At 42.7% G+C, this 14,032-nt stretch overlaps 1 protein-coding gene across 7 annotated transcripts in view; it reads right to left on the bottom strand.

Annotated features, from left to right (window-relative positions):
• LOC125903203 (WD repeat containing planar cell polarity effector) overlaps positions 1 to 14,032 on the bottom strand; it is a 113,151-nt gene that overhangs the window by 38,899 nt on the left and 60,220 nt on the right. For all 7 annotated transcript variants that reach the window (XM_049599970.1, XM_049599964.1, XM_049599968.1 and 4 more), the window contains 2 exons: positions 7,756 to 8,344; positions 1,318 to 1,506 (listed from right to left, as the gene is read on the bottom strand). In XM_049599970.1, the coding sequence (XP_049455927.1) occupies positions 1,318 to 1,506; positions 7,756 to 8,344 (778 nt within the window). The remainder of the gene's footprint in view (positions 1 to 1,317; positions 1,507 to 7,755; positions 8,345 to 14,032) is intronic.

The following is a 14,032-nucleotide window of genomic DNA, read 5'->3' as shown; positions in this document are numbered from 1 at the left end:
TCTCTCTTCAGTTCTTCTGAAGAAGCCTCTTGGATGAGATGTGAAACGTCAAGAAACTCAGAAAGTCCAGTTGCCTACAATATAGCACTTATGATTACCATGACCTGGGTGACTGAGAATCTTCACCAACATGATGCTTCACATACATCTTCCCTCTACAACAGAAGATCTAAATGAGCACAGTTTCAACATAGACACCCGAGATTAGTGTCACTAATTCAGTATCCCACCAAATGTCTCCCATTCTGTTCCTGAATTATGATGTTGAATAATGGCCAGCAAAGTGTTTTTGCAGAGCATTATGATGTCACAGTGAAGCTGGCCTTTGACCTTTTGGGATATAAAATGTCATCACTCCATCATTTTATCTTGTTAGACATTTGTGTAAAATGTTGCCAAAATCAGTATTTGAATTCATGAGTTATGGCCGAAAACGTGAGGTCACAGTGACTTTTGAACACCAAAATCTAATAAGTTCATTGCTGCGTCCAAGTGGACGTTTGAAGAAATTCCCTGAGGGCGTTCTTGAGATATCGCGCTCATGGGACGGACAGACAAAACATAATGCCTCCAGCCACGGCTATCGCCAGTGTGGAGGTATAAAAAGATGACATGGCTGTCGCAGTGAAATCCGTTGCTTCTCTGTGTATTAATTAACTTCTTGATTTATAGTAACTTTTAAAAAACGTTAAAAAAAAAAGGCAAAAACAGTATGTGAGACTGTTTTAGTATGTCCGAAACCTTAGAATGAAACCTTAGTATGTGGTAGGGGACAGCATTCAGCTCTGTAACGTCAATAATAGTTCAGGTTGAGTGTAACTGTGTAAGAAGTGTAAGATTTCACTTTATTAAGCGCAATGTAGTTTAAAGTTATTTCAAAATTACTAGTAGAGCTTAGACTGGCACAGGTTACCCCAGTTCCGCATCTTCAGCTGGCAAGCAGGCTCTCAGGAAGTGACAGGTTAATTACTGCTCAAAAATTGAATATAAATTTAAAAAAAAAAAAAAAAAATCAAAGGGAAAAAAATAATTTCTTTGTGCCATAAATGGCTCACAAAACAACAAACCCTTGGGCTATACTGCTTAGCTAACATAATAAAATAATTTAGCAGCAACTGTATTAAGCTTCAAGATAAAAGCCTCCTCTCTTATCTTTTTTGGGGCCTTTTTCAGTGAGTATTTTGGGTCTTATTCAGTCTGGTGTCACACTGCCAGAAAAATCTAAATAAATCTGCTGTTTTTTGACTACTTTAGTTTGACTCTTTACAGAAATATTAGTAAAACTAAAACCTATCTATCGAGAAGTGTTCGACCCACCCTCTCTTTCTGCGTTCAGCTCCAGCCTCAGCAGGTGGTTGGTGACCGAGCTCAGGCCTCGGTAGCACTCGTCTCCCATGATGCTCCAGTCCATGGCCTCCAGGATGCCCAGTGCCTCTCTGACCTGGCCACAACGCAGCCTCTGCTGCAGCAGCTCCCCAGGACCCATCTGGCCTCCCGTCAGAGCCCCTGTCACATACAGTCACAGTTTGGTTTCAGCTTATTATAACATGAAATAAAGTAGGGATGCACTGAAATGAAAATTTGTGGCCGAAGCTGAATAATATTAAACGCTTGGCCGAATACCGAGTACCGAATACCGAGTATCATGGCTTAGTTTTTCATTAGTTTTTGCAGATGAACCCCCTCCAGAATAGTGTTGTCACGGTACCAATATTGGGACCCACTGTACGATACCAATGAAAATATTATGGTTCTGAGTAGTATCATGATACCACAGTGAAAATGAGGCAGATGTGCCTTTTGTCATCTATAAAAAGATAAATCACTTTTCTATAATACATCAATGATATTTCAATGGAATAAATTACTTACTGACTTATTCATACTTCAAATCAATAAGTGATTAACATAGGGGGGATCAAAATAAAATAAATAAATAAAATAAGAATCAACCAGCCACCCTCCTCCCCTTCATAAGTAAAGAACAGTCCATAAAGTGCAGTGAGGTTTGTGGGCCATGCACGGCTCGTTTCTCCTGACACGTCACATACCTGTGTTCGGCTGGCTTGGCTGTTCAGGTACTTCTGGGCAGTCATGACGCCAAGAAGAGGATATTATTGGAGCCGACTTCTCCGTCGCCGGTAAGCCTATGGCCGCTGTATTTGACAGGAATACATTCCTGTCTGTGTCTGTGACCCCCGTTCAACCCACAATCGATGGGATTCACCTTTCGTTTCTGCTGCTGGTTGAAATCTGTAGGCTGCTCGCACAGCGTGCTGAATGATTTAAGTCTATTTTGCTCGCTCAAAACTATTTTTAGTCGCAAATGCGAGTGCGGTGACGGCTGGATCGTCACACTGCCGACATTTTACTCAGCCTGTCACGGCACGCTGTTTGATTGCGTTATCAAAACACGCCGCTATTATTCGGCCTTGCTTTTAATTTATTCCACTGAATACAGAATGTGTGTTTTTTTTGCAATATTCGGCCGAATATACTCGGTTACCGAATATTCGGTGCATTCCTAAAATAAAGCAACACAAAACAATGGATTAAAAAGATCGAAATGCACCAGGATCCCGTTCAGTGACAGGAAGTATAGACTGATGAAATAATATAAACACTCTGGTCTCATCTCGTCATCTGATACCTGTCAGGTAACTAATACTAAATAAATCATTATTCTATTTTTTTCAAAGCCAAAAACAATTCATAGCAAAACCAGAGGAACTTCAGCAAGTCTGACTTCAGGGATAGAAACAAAGAGAGAAAAAGACAAAAACTTAACAAATTTGGCAAGATTTTTTAGGCTTTGTCCGTCAATCATGTCAGACCCTCCTATCATTAATTTCTTTTTATTTTACACTGGTTTATATTGGATATTTTTTTCTATTACATGTGCAAAACTTCAGCTGCTGAAACAACTATTTAAACTTTCCCCTCATTTATTTTGTCAAGAAAGAGCTGAATCTTCACACAGTGGGGCACAATGGTTTTGCTGTGTGTGTTCATGTAGAATATTCTGGAAGCACTTACTGCAGATAAGTGAGTGTCTAGTGGATCGGTCTAAACTCTAAAGCTGTACTAGATCGGCTGGACTGACATCATCAATCAATTAGGTTGAACGTTGGTTTAATCCCTGGTGTGTGTCCTCATCACCATCTACTTAAATACATCTAAAAAACATTGAGCATACAGTATGTATGAGAGCAATGTTACAACTGATTATGCCTTTTGACCAGAGGTGATTGATTATGCTTTTGTTTGTGTCTGTGTGTGTGTGTGTGTGTACATGTGTGTGTGCATGTACATCAGGACTCTGCTGAATAATGAAAGGATGAGGTTTTGTACCCTTCCCGGCAGCAGAGGTGTCTCGTTCTGTCTGTAAAAGGGCAACGGTGCTTGGTGTTTTTGTGGCTTTATAGAGTACACGTACGAGAAGTGCAGGTGTTGAATGCCAGGGGTGATTATTGTCCATTGTGACCTGATCACAATGGTGTGTAACGCAACAGTGACAGGAATCAGTAACTTGTTTTGGGAGAGGCTGATGTGCACCAGAGCAGCGGAGCCAAACCACAACACTTTAATGCATGTTGCCATAAAAGACGACTGTAGATTCACTTCTCTGTAAATTCAAACCGACATTTTTTACAAATGCGCTTTTGTAATATTCTGCTACGCTGTAGTTAAGCTTTAACATCAACTAAACAAAATTTTGATACAGCTGGCGGCACAGTTCTGGACAGAGAAGGTGATCACTGACAGCGGTACCGTCAGTGGGCCAGGCTGCAGGCAGGCAAAGTCACCACTGACTCTTGTCTAATTAATTGCAGAAGTTGTGTGTGTATGTCTGTGTGTGGGAGGAGGGGAGGTTGTTCGAGCAATTAAAATGACAAGCTGGCAATTAGCAAGCCCCCAAATCCCCTTAAGAGTGGGCTAATGTGGCTAATACATCAGCTGAGCGTAGTGCAGTTTGTGTGTGTGTCTATGTTTATGTGTGTAAGGGGTCCTCGAGTTGGGCGTCAACGTCTGCTCTGAGCTGACTCTGAGCGGAGACAATGGATCACTGTGGTGGCAAAGACAGGTCGGCTCTTTCTCACACCTGTCTACACTAACTTATTTGACCAGCTCAGTTCAGACACACAACAACACGGTCAGCAGCAGCTCGAACAAACAGCAACACAGAATGAGCACTCAGGCTGTGCTCCGTCAACACAGCAAGTAGACTTCAGAGACAAAACTACCGACAGAGAGTCCAACTCAAAGGACCATGATGATACCTTAGCATTAAAGTCTTCTTAATTAAGACAGCACTGCTATTATAACTGTTATGTTGTGGACATTCATCCAGTTAACAGGGTGTCTGTAGGTCTCACACACATAAATTTATACTGTTTAAGATCTTTTCAAGATTATTCTAACCTGATCTTTTTTTATTTAAGCACTGCAGATAAGTATAAAGGTAAGTAGCATATATGTAGTCCTGTCCAGTGGTAGGATTTATGTAGGGATATTAGAGTGAGCTAGATTAATCTACAGTTTGCCAACAGGTAAGTGCAAGTATAAAGAAAAAGATTAGTTTCAGAGGTAGGTTGAAAGATTTGTGACATTAGAAATGTGGACTTTTATGAAGATGAGCTTGACTCATTTTGACAAAAACAAATTAAAACATGGATAAATGAAATTAGATCAAATGTCTGTGGCATTTAACACCCCAGAAATTGAAATTTAAGACTATTTAATGAGTGAGTTTTATAGCCTAATATTAATAAAAATGAATCGCAGTTTGTTTTAATTTTGTGCAATCAGTATTCTTTTCAAGGATGATATTTAAAAATTAGGAATGAGACTAGTCGATCATTTTAAAACAAATCAACATACTATCTCACAATTACGAGATCTTATTTTATCATTACGAGATAATGCGTTGATTTTTTTATTTATTCAGTGAATACAATGGGCTTCTGTAGTCTAGATATAGTAATTTTATTGTGAAAAACACTGACCAGAAGTACTGTCCTTGTGTTTCATGGTTGACGCACTTTAAAAATCTGCTAACGTTAACGTTATTACGGTATCAGCGTAGGGCCTTACTATAGTATAACATCAGGATCTCATGATTACTAGAACTTATCTCTTACCTTATGACGAGATAAGGTGTCTTTTTTTATTTATTCAGTGAATGCCATGTGCTTCCAGAATTAAATGCTGGTTGGTTTAAACTCAAATAGATGCCTTGGATAGACTCATTTGATAAAAGTCACCCCACTTTTATGTTACCTTGATACATTTTTTCTGCTATAGTATGTATCTAAAATAAATATTAAATAAAGATACGTTGGCTTCTCTTTTTTTTAAACACTACTTGTATACCCAGTTATGTAATTCTTTATAAAACATCGGCAATATTTTACATTCCTACAAAAAATGACTATTTTCCTTGTGTGCCGTGCAGCCCATTCCCCGGTCTGCCCTTCCACAGCCTGTACCGGTGCAGGCCCAGCCGCGGCCAACGTGTGCCCAGATGAGATAACTCGGTGCAGGCAGGAGGGTGGGGGTGGGGGGGCACCAGGGAGGGCTGCCTCCTATGGAAAAAAGAGAACTTGGAACTTCGCCAAGTCTTTCTTCCTCGCCGTCTCCCGACTCACTCCTTCTGTCATGTAGCGGGCCTTATGAAACAAGTCAATACAGAGAAGGAGCGCAAGCAAACAAACAAATGAGTTGGAGTGTGTGTGTGTGTGTGTGTGTGTGTGTGTGTGTGTGTGTGTGTGTGCATAGAAGCACAGAAATAGAAGAATACACACACGTGTGTGTGGGGGGAAGAATTATCATGGAGAAAAGACGTGCAGTGACTTTCTTCATCAAAACCTTGGCAGACGATCAGAGGAGGGGAAGCTATTGTTGGAAGACACCCTCCCCTTTCCCTGTGCACACAGGCAAACGCAGTTGGATACACACAGTCAAACACACACACTCCCTCAAACACACACAAACTCAAATGCACACAATCTTCTACCTTTCTCCCTCCGCCCCCACACTCCTGCTTTCAAACTTCAGCAGAGAGCTGCGTGCCACTGTCACATCTTCTTTCCAAAGTCACAATTAAAGACGCTGAATGTGTGTATGTGTGTATGTATGAGTGTGCTTGTGTATGCGTGTGTTTGTGGTGGCTGCTTCGGAAAAATTTTGATTGGCAAACTTTATCTGGGGGCCCCGAGGGACTGCGCAGCCACTGTAAACGATTTATCGGAAAAATGCATCCCAGAATGCACCTGGGGGGCTCTTGCCCCGGGGCGATTATTGAATGACCTCTGAGAGCGTGACTCCTGCTAACCTTCCCGCCCGTCAACAAATTAACTTCCCTCAGCAGTGGAGAGGTAAGAGGACGACCCGTTCAGCAGCCATATTTACACAGCGGGGCTCAGATACAGTGTCAGATCCAAAACAGAGGGAGAGCCTCTGAAGGGAGGAGGGCACCTTCATCAGGAGGACTGTGATGGTGTGGAAGGTTTGGACATGATTTTACATTTACAATCATTGCATATGGAATAAAATGTAAAGAAACTTAAGTGTAGTTACTCTAGGCAGCATCTTAGAATAAATATTGCTGCATCACTGTAAGACAGCATCATCAAAAGCTAGGTCATGTAGTTTCTTTCACAGAGATTCACACATTTCACATGTAAATCTCTACGTCAGCTCACAGTGGTGCAGAGACTTATGTGTGAAATAGAGCTTTAGGTCAAAGCAGTGCAACTGTTTGCTCAACACTCTGAGATATTTAACTTCTACCACTTTGTGCATAAAATAATAATAATCACTGTGAAGGACTCCTGAAATAATCTGGCTATTAATCAATAGCCGATAAAAGGAAAATGAATCGACAACAATTTTGATAATCATTAGGCAAATATTTTCTTCAGGCTCTTCAAATTTTAGGCTTTTCTGTTTTTCTTTGTTAGGTCATAGATTATGCTTAGATGTGCAAAATATTCTGGTTTTAAGAGGTTTTGCCTTTATTCCAAAAGAAAAAATAACAATACTCTTACTACGCTGTTTACATGGCTAATGAAAATGGATTTTTCACTGATGTTCACATTTATACACAGCTGTGCCCACTCTGACCACTCTGATTAACTTGCCCTAACATGTTTAAAATGTCAGAATATGGAAAAGGTGGACTCATCTGCTGCTAGTGCCATTTTGCTTCTTTGCATCAAAATAGGATTTTTTCAGTTGCCTTCCTCTGTCATTCCTTCAACTGCATTCTTCAAACTGCATTCTCATGTCAGCGTGGGTTTTCTCTGGGTACTCCAGCTTCCTCCCACAGTCCAAAGACATGCAGGTTAATTGGTGACTCTAAATTGCCCGTAGGTGTGAATGTTAATATGAATGGTTGTCTGTCTCTATGTGCCTCTTGCCCAGTGTCAACTGGGATAGGCACCAGCACACCTGTAATCCCCAACAGGATAAGTGGTTACGGAAAGGATAAGTGAAAGGAAAAATAGTGGAATATTAGTGGGCATGTAAACATAGCCATTGCAAATTGAACATGTTTGGATTTTTGAACAGTTGCGATCTAAAGACATCACCTTATTTAGACATAATCAACAGGTTATGTAAGAAGGGATATCATTGTTAGCTGACGCCCCAATGTTTTGGTTTCTAATCCACAAATATCTACACATTTCTTGTTATGAGTCATCTGTAAGAGTTTGGTTTTCAGATGGTATTTCTGAATCTTATTTCACCCACCTAGTTTGAATCTCAGGGCTGCTAGTGGTCCCCCATGAAAGGCCAACATCAGCACATCTCCTTCCAGGCCTGACGCCCACTGAAGTCCCTCCAGTGCTCCACAGCAGCGCAGGTGTTGATCTAGTCTTAGCGTGGCAGCTGAAGCTACCTCCTCTGCTACCAGTGCCATGTTAACAGGTGCCAAGCCCACATCAAAGCACGTCAGCTCCCCATGATCTCCTCCTACCACGACCAGAGCCCCAGCAGGGTGCCAGGCGTGGAGGGTGGGTGGCACAGGGCAGGAGGCCAGGAGAGAGACCCCCCGTCGCTGGTCATACAGGACCAAGGAGGAGTCACTTAAGCCCAGGAGGACTGTGGTCTCAGAGGGGTGACGCGAGCAGGAGATGGGATGGGATGGTAGCAGGATGCGGTTAGCAGACAAGCGGTGCAGGCGCCCTCGTGTACATTCATACACACAGGTGTCGGCCCAGGACCCCTCTCTGAATCCATGGTTTTCTGCAGGTAGCTCTACTGTTAACAGCTGGTAGGGCTGGAGCAGGCTGAAGCAGCAGTCCAGAGGATTGCCTTCTGTTCGGACAGAGCCGAGGACCTTTCAGAGGGAGAAAATGTAGAGAAGAGGAGAGAGGGTGTATCGTACATGAAATTGTATATAACTTGGCCTTTTAAATTTTATTAAGAGTTAAAGTTATGCATAATTAAGGGCGTGGAAGCTATGACTGACAGTCTGTCTTCAAGGCATATTCAGTGGCTTATTCAGGTCCACCCCCTGCTCCTCCATAGCTCCACCCTCTGATTCAAGTATGGTCACTCACTTCTGGCTCTAAAAAAGATGGCGACAGCCGAAATGCCAGACTCGAGGCTTCAAAATGGGTAGTCTAAAAACCAATGGGTGACATCATGGTGGCTATGTCCATCATTTTATACTGACTATGCTTGAATCCTGCACACTGCTCTTGCTCAGCTCCGCAATTTATTGGAGGACCGAAACGTTAGTCATGGTAATAAATTGTGATGCTGAGCAGAAAGAGCAGTGTGCAGGACTTTCTGTTCAAAGACTCAAGTGATATTTTTCAACGCACCTGCACCAGAGACAGTTGGATGTGTGAATACCTTTCTTCAAACTATTACAGTTTATACTAAATACCTGAAAAACTAACTAACCATACTGTGTGTACATACATAGCCTGTATTTAACTATGACCTCACATTGAGATTAAAACCTCTTTTGCAAGTGAGACCAGTAAGTCTAGAGTTTGTTAGTCAATTGAAGCAGCTGCAGCTAGCAGTGACCTTAAAGTTTAAAATAAAAAAAAGAGATAAGGGTCTTGAGTTTGAGTTTGGCGTGGAGATCATTCCCAGACCAGGGATCATAGCAGAGCAGAATTGTTTTACCAGCCTCTCTGCTGGTAAAAGGCACTTTAAACTGAAGCCATTTGTGTGAGCGAACATTATAACTGCTTTGAAAAAATTAAAACTTCTGGCTAACGGAACTTGGAAATGTACCTGAGATGATCTTATATAGACTGTACCACTGCTGTATCCTGCTCAAAGTGAGGAATGACCACCCTACCATGGTGTAAAAGGTACAGTGAGTCCTGAAGCTAGATTTAGGAATATACCTCAGGGGTGAGTGACACAGGGGGTCGGGTTACAAGGTGGACAGTGATGCATGTGATGCATGTAAATAGTATGGCCAAAATCAATTTGTGTCTAGTGTTAATTAGCAAATGTTAGCACGCTAACACTCTGTTTGCATGCTAACATTTGCATTAACTTTAAGCACTTTTGATTTGGGGGCTGATAGAGAACTGTTAGGACAAATTAAGTTATATGCACAACCAGTGAGTGTAACATAGACCTACTGCATTCTCAAATTATCCAGGAGACTCCCACGTGTGTGTTGAGAAACATTAAAGTTACTGTAAACTTTAAGCCGTCAAACTCTGTAAAGAAATACATTCTGCAATTCCACCCACTTCACTACAAATCTACTGAAGCTTAAATAAAATCTGTAGGCAGAATTTGTTCTTCATGCTCTGTTTTTATTTCTGCCTGTACCCGTCTTTGGTCCTGGAATTTCCCTCCAGATGCTGGTGTGGTTAGAGTGAGGACTCAGCCAGTACCCCCCTCGGTAGTTAAGAGTCGTAGCATCGTATAAGCAGCACAAGTGGAACTTGATCTCATAATTTTGTTGTTGTTTTAACATGTTCTTCTATTTAGCAGCTGGAAGATGCCAGCACTTTTGATGAAGAAACCTGTTTCTGACTAAAAGAAGGATGAGGAAGGAGAGAACATGTGAGAGAAAGACCGAGAAATGAGTCATACCATGGCAGCAGCCCCAAACCCCCCGGAGATGGAAGAAATAGAGCCTTCCACTTTGCTCATAAACACCAGGCTGTCAATCAAGACAGGTAATGATAAGAGCTCCATTTTAACTCAAGGTCAACAACATCTTCTCCCTGAGCATGCCACAGCTTGGCACCCATCACCCGGTGATAAACAACCTCCTCTGTTTACCTGCAAGAGAAGCCAAGCGCTCAACACAAGACATGGTGACTGACAAGAAACAAGCCTTTTTCAGTATAAAAGAGGATGATACACGAAGAAAGCTTGGAATTATTAGACCGATGGTCAAATCCAGAATTCAGATTATTTGCTCCTGGACCATAACCAGTTGGTGGGAAGTGGGCACAATGGCCCCTCTAAGCATGCAAGCATTGACAGTGATGGAGAAAGGCCATGTCACGGGTGGTAGTGTCGATAAAACACCCACAAGGAACCGCGAACAGTAGGTGGATGACAGGAGACATCAGCCTGTGCTAAACAGCAGCCCAACAGTTCCACAGTCTCTAACAGAGCTTTATAGGAGGGATTTCACCTAACCAAAGCCTCTATCAGAGCCCTGCATTGACCGTGGCAGCTTTGGCTAAATGAGCCCATTTCTTTTCGCCGTGTAGACAGAAAGACGGATCGCCTGCCTGCCTGCCTTCCTTTCCTTTCGCAAAGCTGCCCGGCCCAGTTTTTTGGCAGGCATTGCCAAAAAGGGACTTAGAGGGAGGAAGGGAGGGTTTTTTTGCCTGCTCGTGGTCTACAGCAGGAGAGAAGCAGATGACTGTCCTCCTGAAAGCTTTTTTTCCTCTCCATAATCCCCCAGAGCTAGCTCCTGCTGCTCCCCAGGGGGTGGGTGCAGTGTGTGTGTGTTTATTTGAGGCAGCAGGCAAGAGGGGCTCAATTCATGTTAGGGGTGGGGTATCCTTGGGAGGGTGCGGTTCTCTGGATAGCTACATTTCTGCAGGGGACAAAGTGACACATGCATTAAACAAACTTGCACGCAAACACAAAGCGGGCGAGAGTCCATCGAGTCCATCTCACAGAATGCTGTCACAGGAATCACAAGACCTACTTCCATCCCACAAACCCTGACCCCCCCTCCCAACAAACCACATCTCATCCTCTCAGCTTTTCATCCCGTGCCCGGCTTGCTAGTGCCCGCTGCCCGCTGTGCCAGCATGCCACCGTGGCACCATCGAGGGATGAGGTGCAGCTGATTCAGCTCTGCCTCCCCTGATAGGTGACCCTCCAAGGAAACGAGAGGGGGGGACCGTGTCAGCTCGAGCTCAGAGGCGATGAGCAAACACTGCATGGCCTGGTTCAAGAGCCAAAGAGTTCAGAGAGTTCAAGACCAACTTATGTTTTTACTTCTGACACATACACAAAAACCATGTTCTGATGTGGGAGAATAAACACAGGTTCGATCAGTGCATGGTTTATCAGACTTACGTTCACAACTGTAGTTTAATCATGTCATTGTCATACAGAAAGCAATAGGCCTCAAACATCAGTGCACTGATTTATAACTTCCTCAGTGTTACTTGGTTTAAGACATTTATACCCAATATTCAGCACCTAAACTACATGATTTGTACCCTGACCTAAACTGGACCTGAGTGTTTCTTACAAGTGCAACATTTAAAAAGGATGCAGTCTATAAATCCCAACAGTGCTGCAGTAGAACACGCAGAAAATGCAGAGCAAAAACTGCACCTCAGCCTCTTTTACAGTTACAACATGTATTACAGTCAGCATTTTGACTCTGGGTCGTTTTTAAGGCCACGCTGTGCCTCGTTTTACATTCAATGTGGACTGAGCAAAGGCAAGCAAAAGGCCCCTGAAGGCAACACAGCTGATTAGGAGATTAGAGCACGGGGCACTCAAGACTTTCAGGGTTGTGAGGTTTTCAACACAAACTCTTAAACTGCAAACAACCATGCTACCGTAAGCATGATGACACATGAACATCGCACGAATGATGACATATAGATTTATCTGCAGCTGATTCATGTATGAACTTTGCCACTGATGTTAAACATAAATGTCCACCAAAAAAAAGCAGGTGGCAGGGATGAGAATGAAAGGAGAATTTTCTATGTGGTGCTCTTGCAATGCTGACTGAGGCTCTTTCATTTTTTTAAAGCAACAATTTGCAGCCCTGTTTTACAAACTGCTGCATGAATGAAGTCGGCCAACAACACACTTTGCAAGGCAAAACAACAGCCACTTTTTAAAGGAAGTGCAGAGAAAGGACTTCTGAAATACAATATGCAGGTGTCATTTTTATATATTCATAAGAGCAAAGCTTTGTTTGCTTTGCTGTGAACTCTCCACACTATATCGTGGCATGTTAAGGTGCTGTATTCCCTGGTTCTGAGAGCATAAAATAGAAAATGATGAATAAGGTCAAGAGAGGGAGTGAGCAAGTGAGTGAAAGGATGTGCAAGAGAGACAGAAAGAGAGGGATACAGACAGACAGAAATATGCACAAAAGATGATGAGAAAGAGTGAGAATGGAGGAGAGTAAAGAGAGAGAAAGAGGGTGGAGACATGGAGAGAAAGATGCAGAGAGAGGGAGAGAGAGGGAGAGGCCTCTAGTAAGTAGCTTTCTCCTGGTTATTGGTTTCAGTGACTGGTCAAAACTATTCTTCTCCATTCTTCTTGTCTCTCTCTCGCCGGCACCTTTTTTTCCCCTCCGTGGCGTGAAAGATAAAGCGGACGGGCCCAACTGTGTGGCTGGCCCTTGTTCACAGCAGTGGCCTTTTGAAGCCAATTTTCCAGCTCACGGAGCAGAGAAAGACAGGGAGAGACGGGTAGAGAGAGACGGAGGGACTCGGAGGAGAGTCGAGGGATGAAGGGATGAGGGGTGTTGGGGAGGGAGGCGGGGGGAATGGGACTGGGGAAGTTTTAGGTGTGTGAATTAGGGTTAGTGTTGAGGTACTGATGTGAGAAAATGCACAGGCACAGCGGGATTACTAACCAAAATATTCCTCACACCTTAACTGCCATAATTGGTACCACTGAACATAATTGTAGCACAGGGGGAACATTATTCACTGGACCCGAAACTGTGGAAGCAGTGCGGTTTTTACAAAGCAGTGGAGCTTGGGGGTAATTCTGCACTTTGGATTCCACACCCGACCCTTTCATGGTCCACATTATGATTGCAGTGCATTGCTGAAAATGTGCTTTCTACTGTAAATGCTTCAATTCTGCACATTTAGGCAGCAGCTTTTCATGTTTAGAGCTAAAACTTGCCATTTTATACAGTTAATTTAGCTTCTAAAGCGCTCTTATAGTGCTTCAGCAGTTGTGGAGGGGATGAAGTACAGTACAATTTAATTGCTATACAATTACACATTCCTTCTGTACAAATTATTTCAGTTAAGGTTGTCTTTTGTGGACAATCTGTTCAGGTTTTTGCAAAAGAAAAAAACCATGCGGCGCGGTGCTAAAGTCACTAATAATTAAAAGACAAACAGAAATCACACAAATGCAGATCAAACAGCTGCAGAGAAACTGTTTGGTGACAGATAACAGGATCGCGAACGCTTTAAGAAACAAAACAAAAAAGTATGTTTGCAAACACAGACAAACACATACAACCACCAAAAATCAAATATGACTTAAAAAAAGCAAGAAAACATTCATCTGGTGTTTTCTTTTCATTAAGATTATTAAATTCCAGGAAACGGTTTGTGTGTGAGTGTTTGTGTTTGTGGGGGGGTGAGGGGAGGGAAGCATGAAGGAAGGATAATTAAAAATGTTAACTGGATGCATAAAAACGAACTATGTATGTGTTTTTCTCTCCTTCCCACCCTCCACCCCCCTGCATGCCGTGGCTCCACTTATCAGCGTGAGGAGGGGGGGGGCATACGAATTAAGACCACATAGGGAAAGAAATCAGACTTTTTTAAATGCCGAGAGACTGGCTAGAAAATTGGCT

Source organism: Epinephelus fuscoguttatus, linkage group LG16 (genome assembly GCF_011397635.1).
Source record: "Epinephelus fuscoguttatus linkage group LG16, E.fuscoguttatus.final_Chr_v1".
In the NCBI taxonomy this organism is placed as follows: domain Eukaryota; kingdom Metazoa; phylum Chordata; class Actinopteri; order Perciformes; family Serranidae; genus Epinephelus; species Epinephelus fuscoguttatus.
This window is presented reverse-complemented; position numbering and strand designations above follow the sequence as displayed.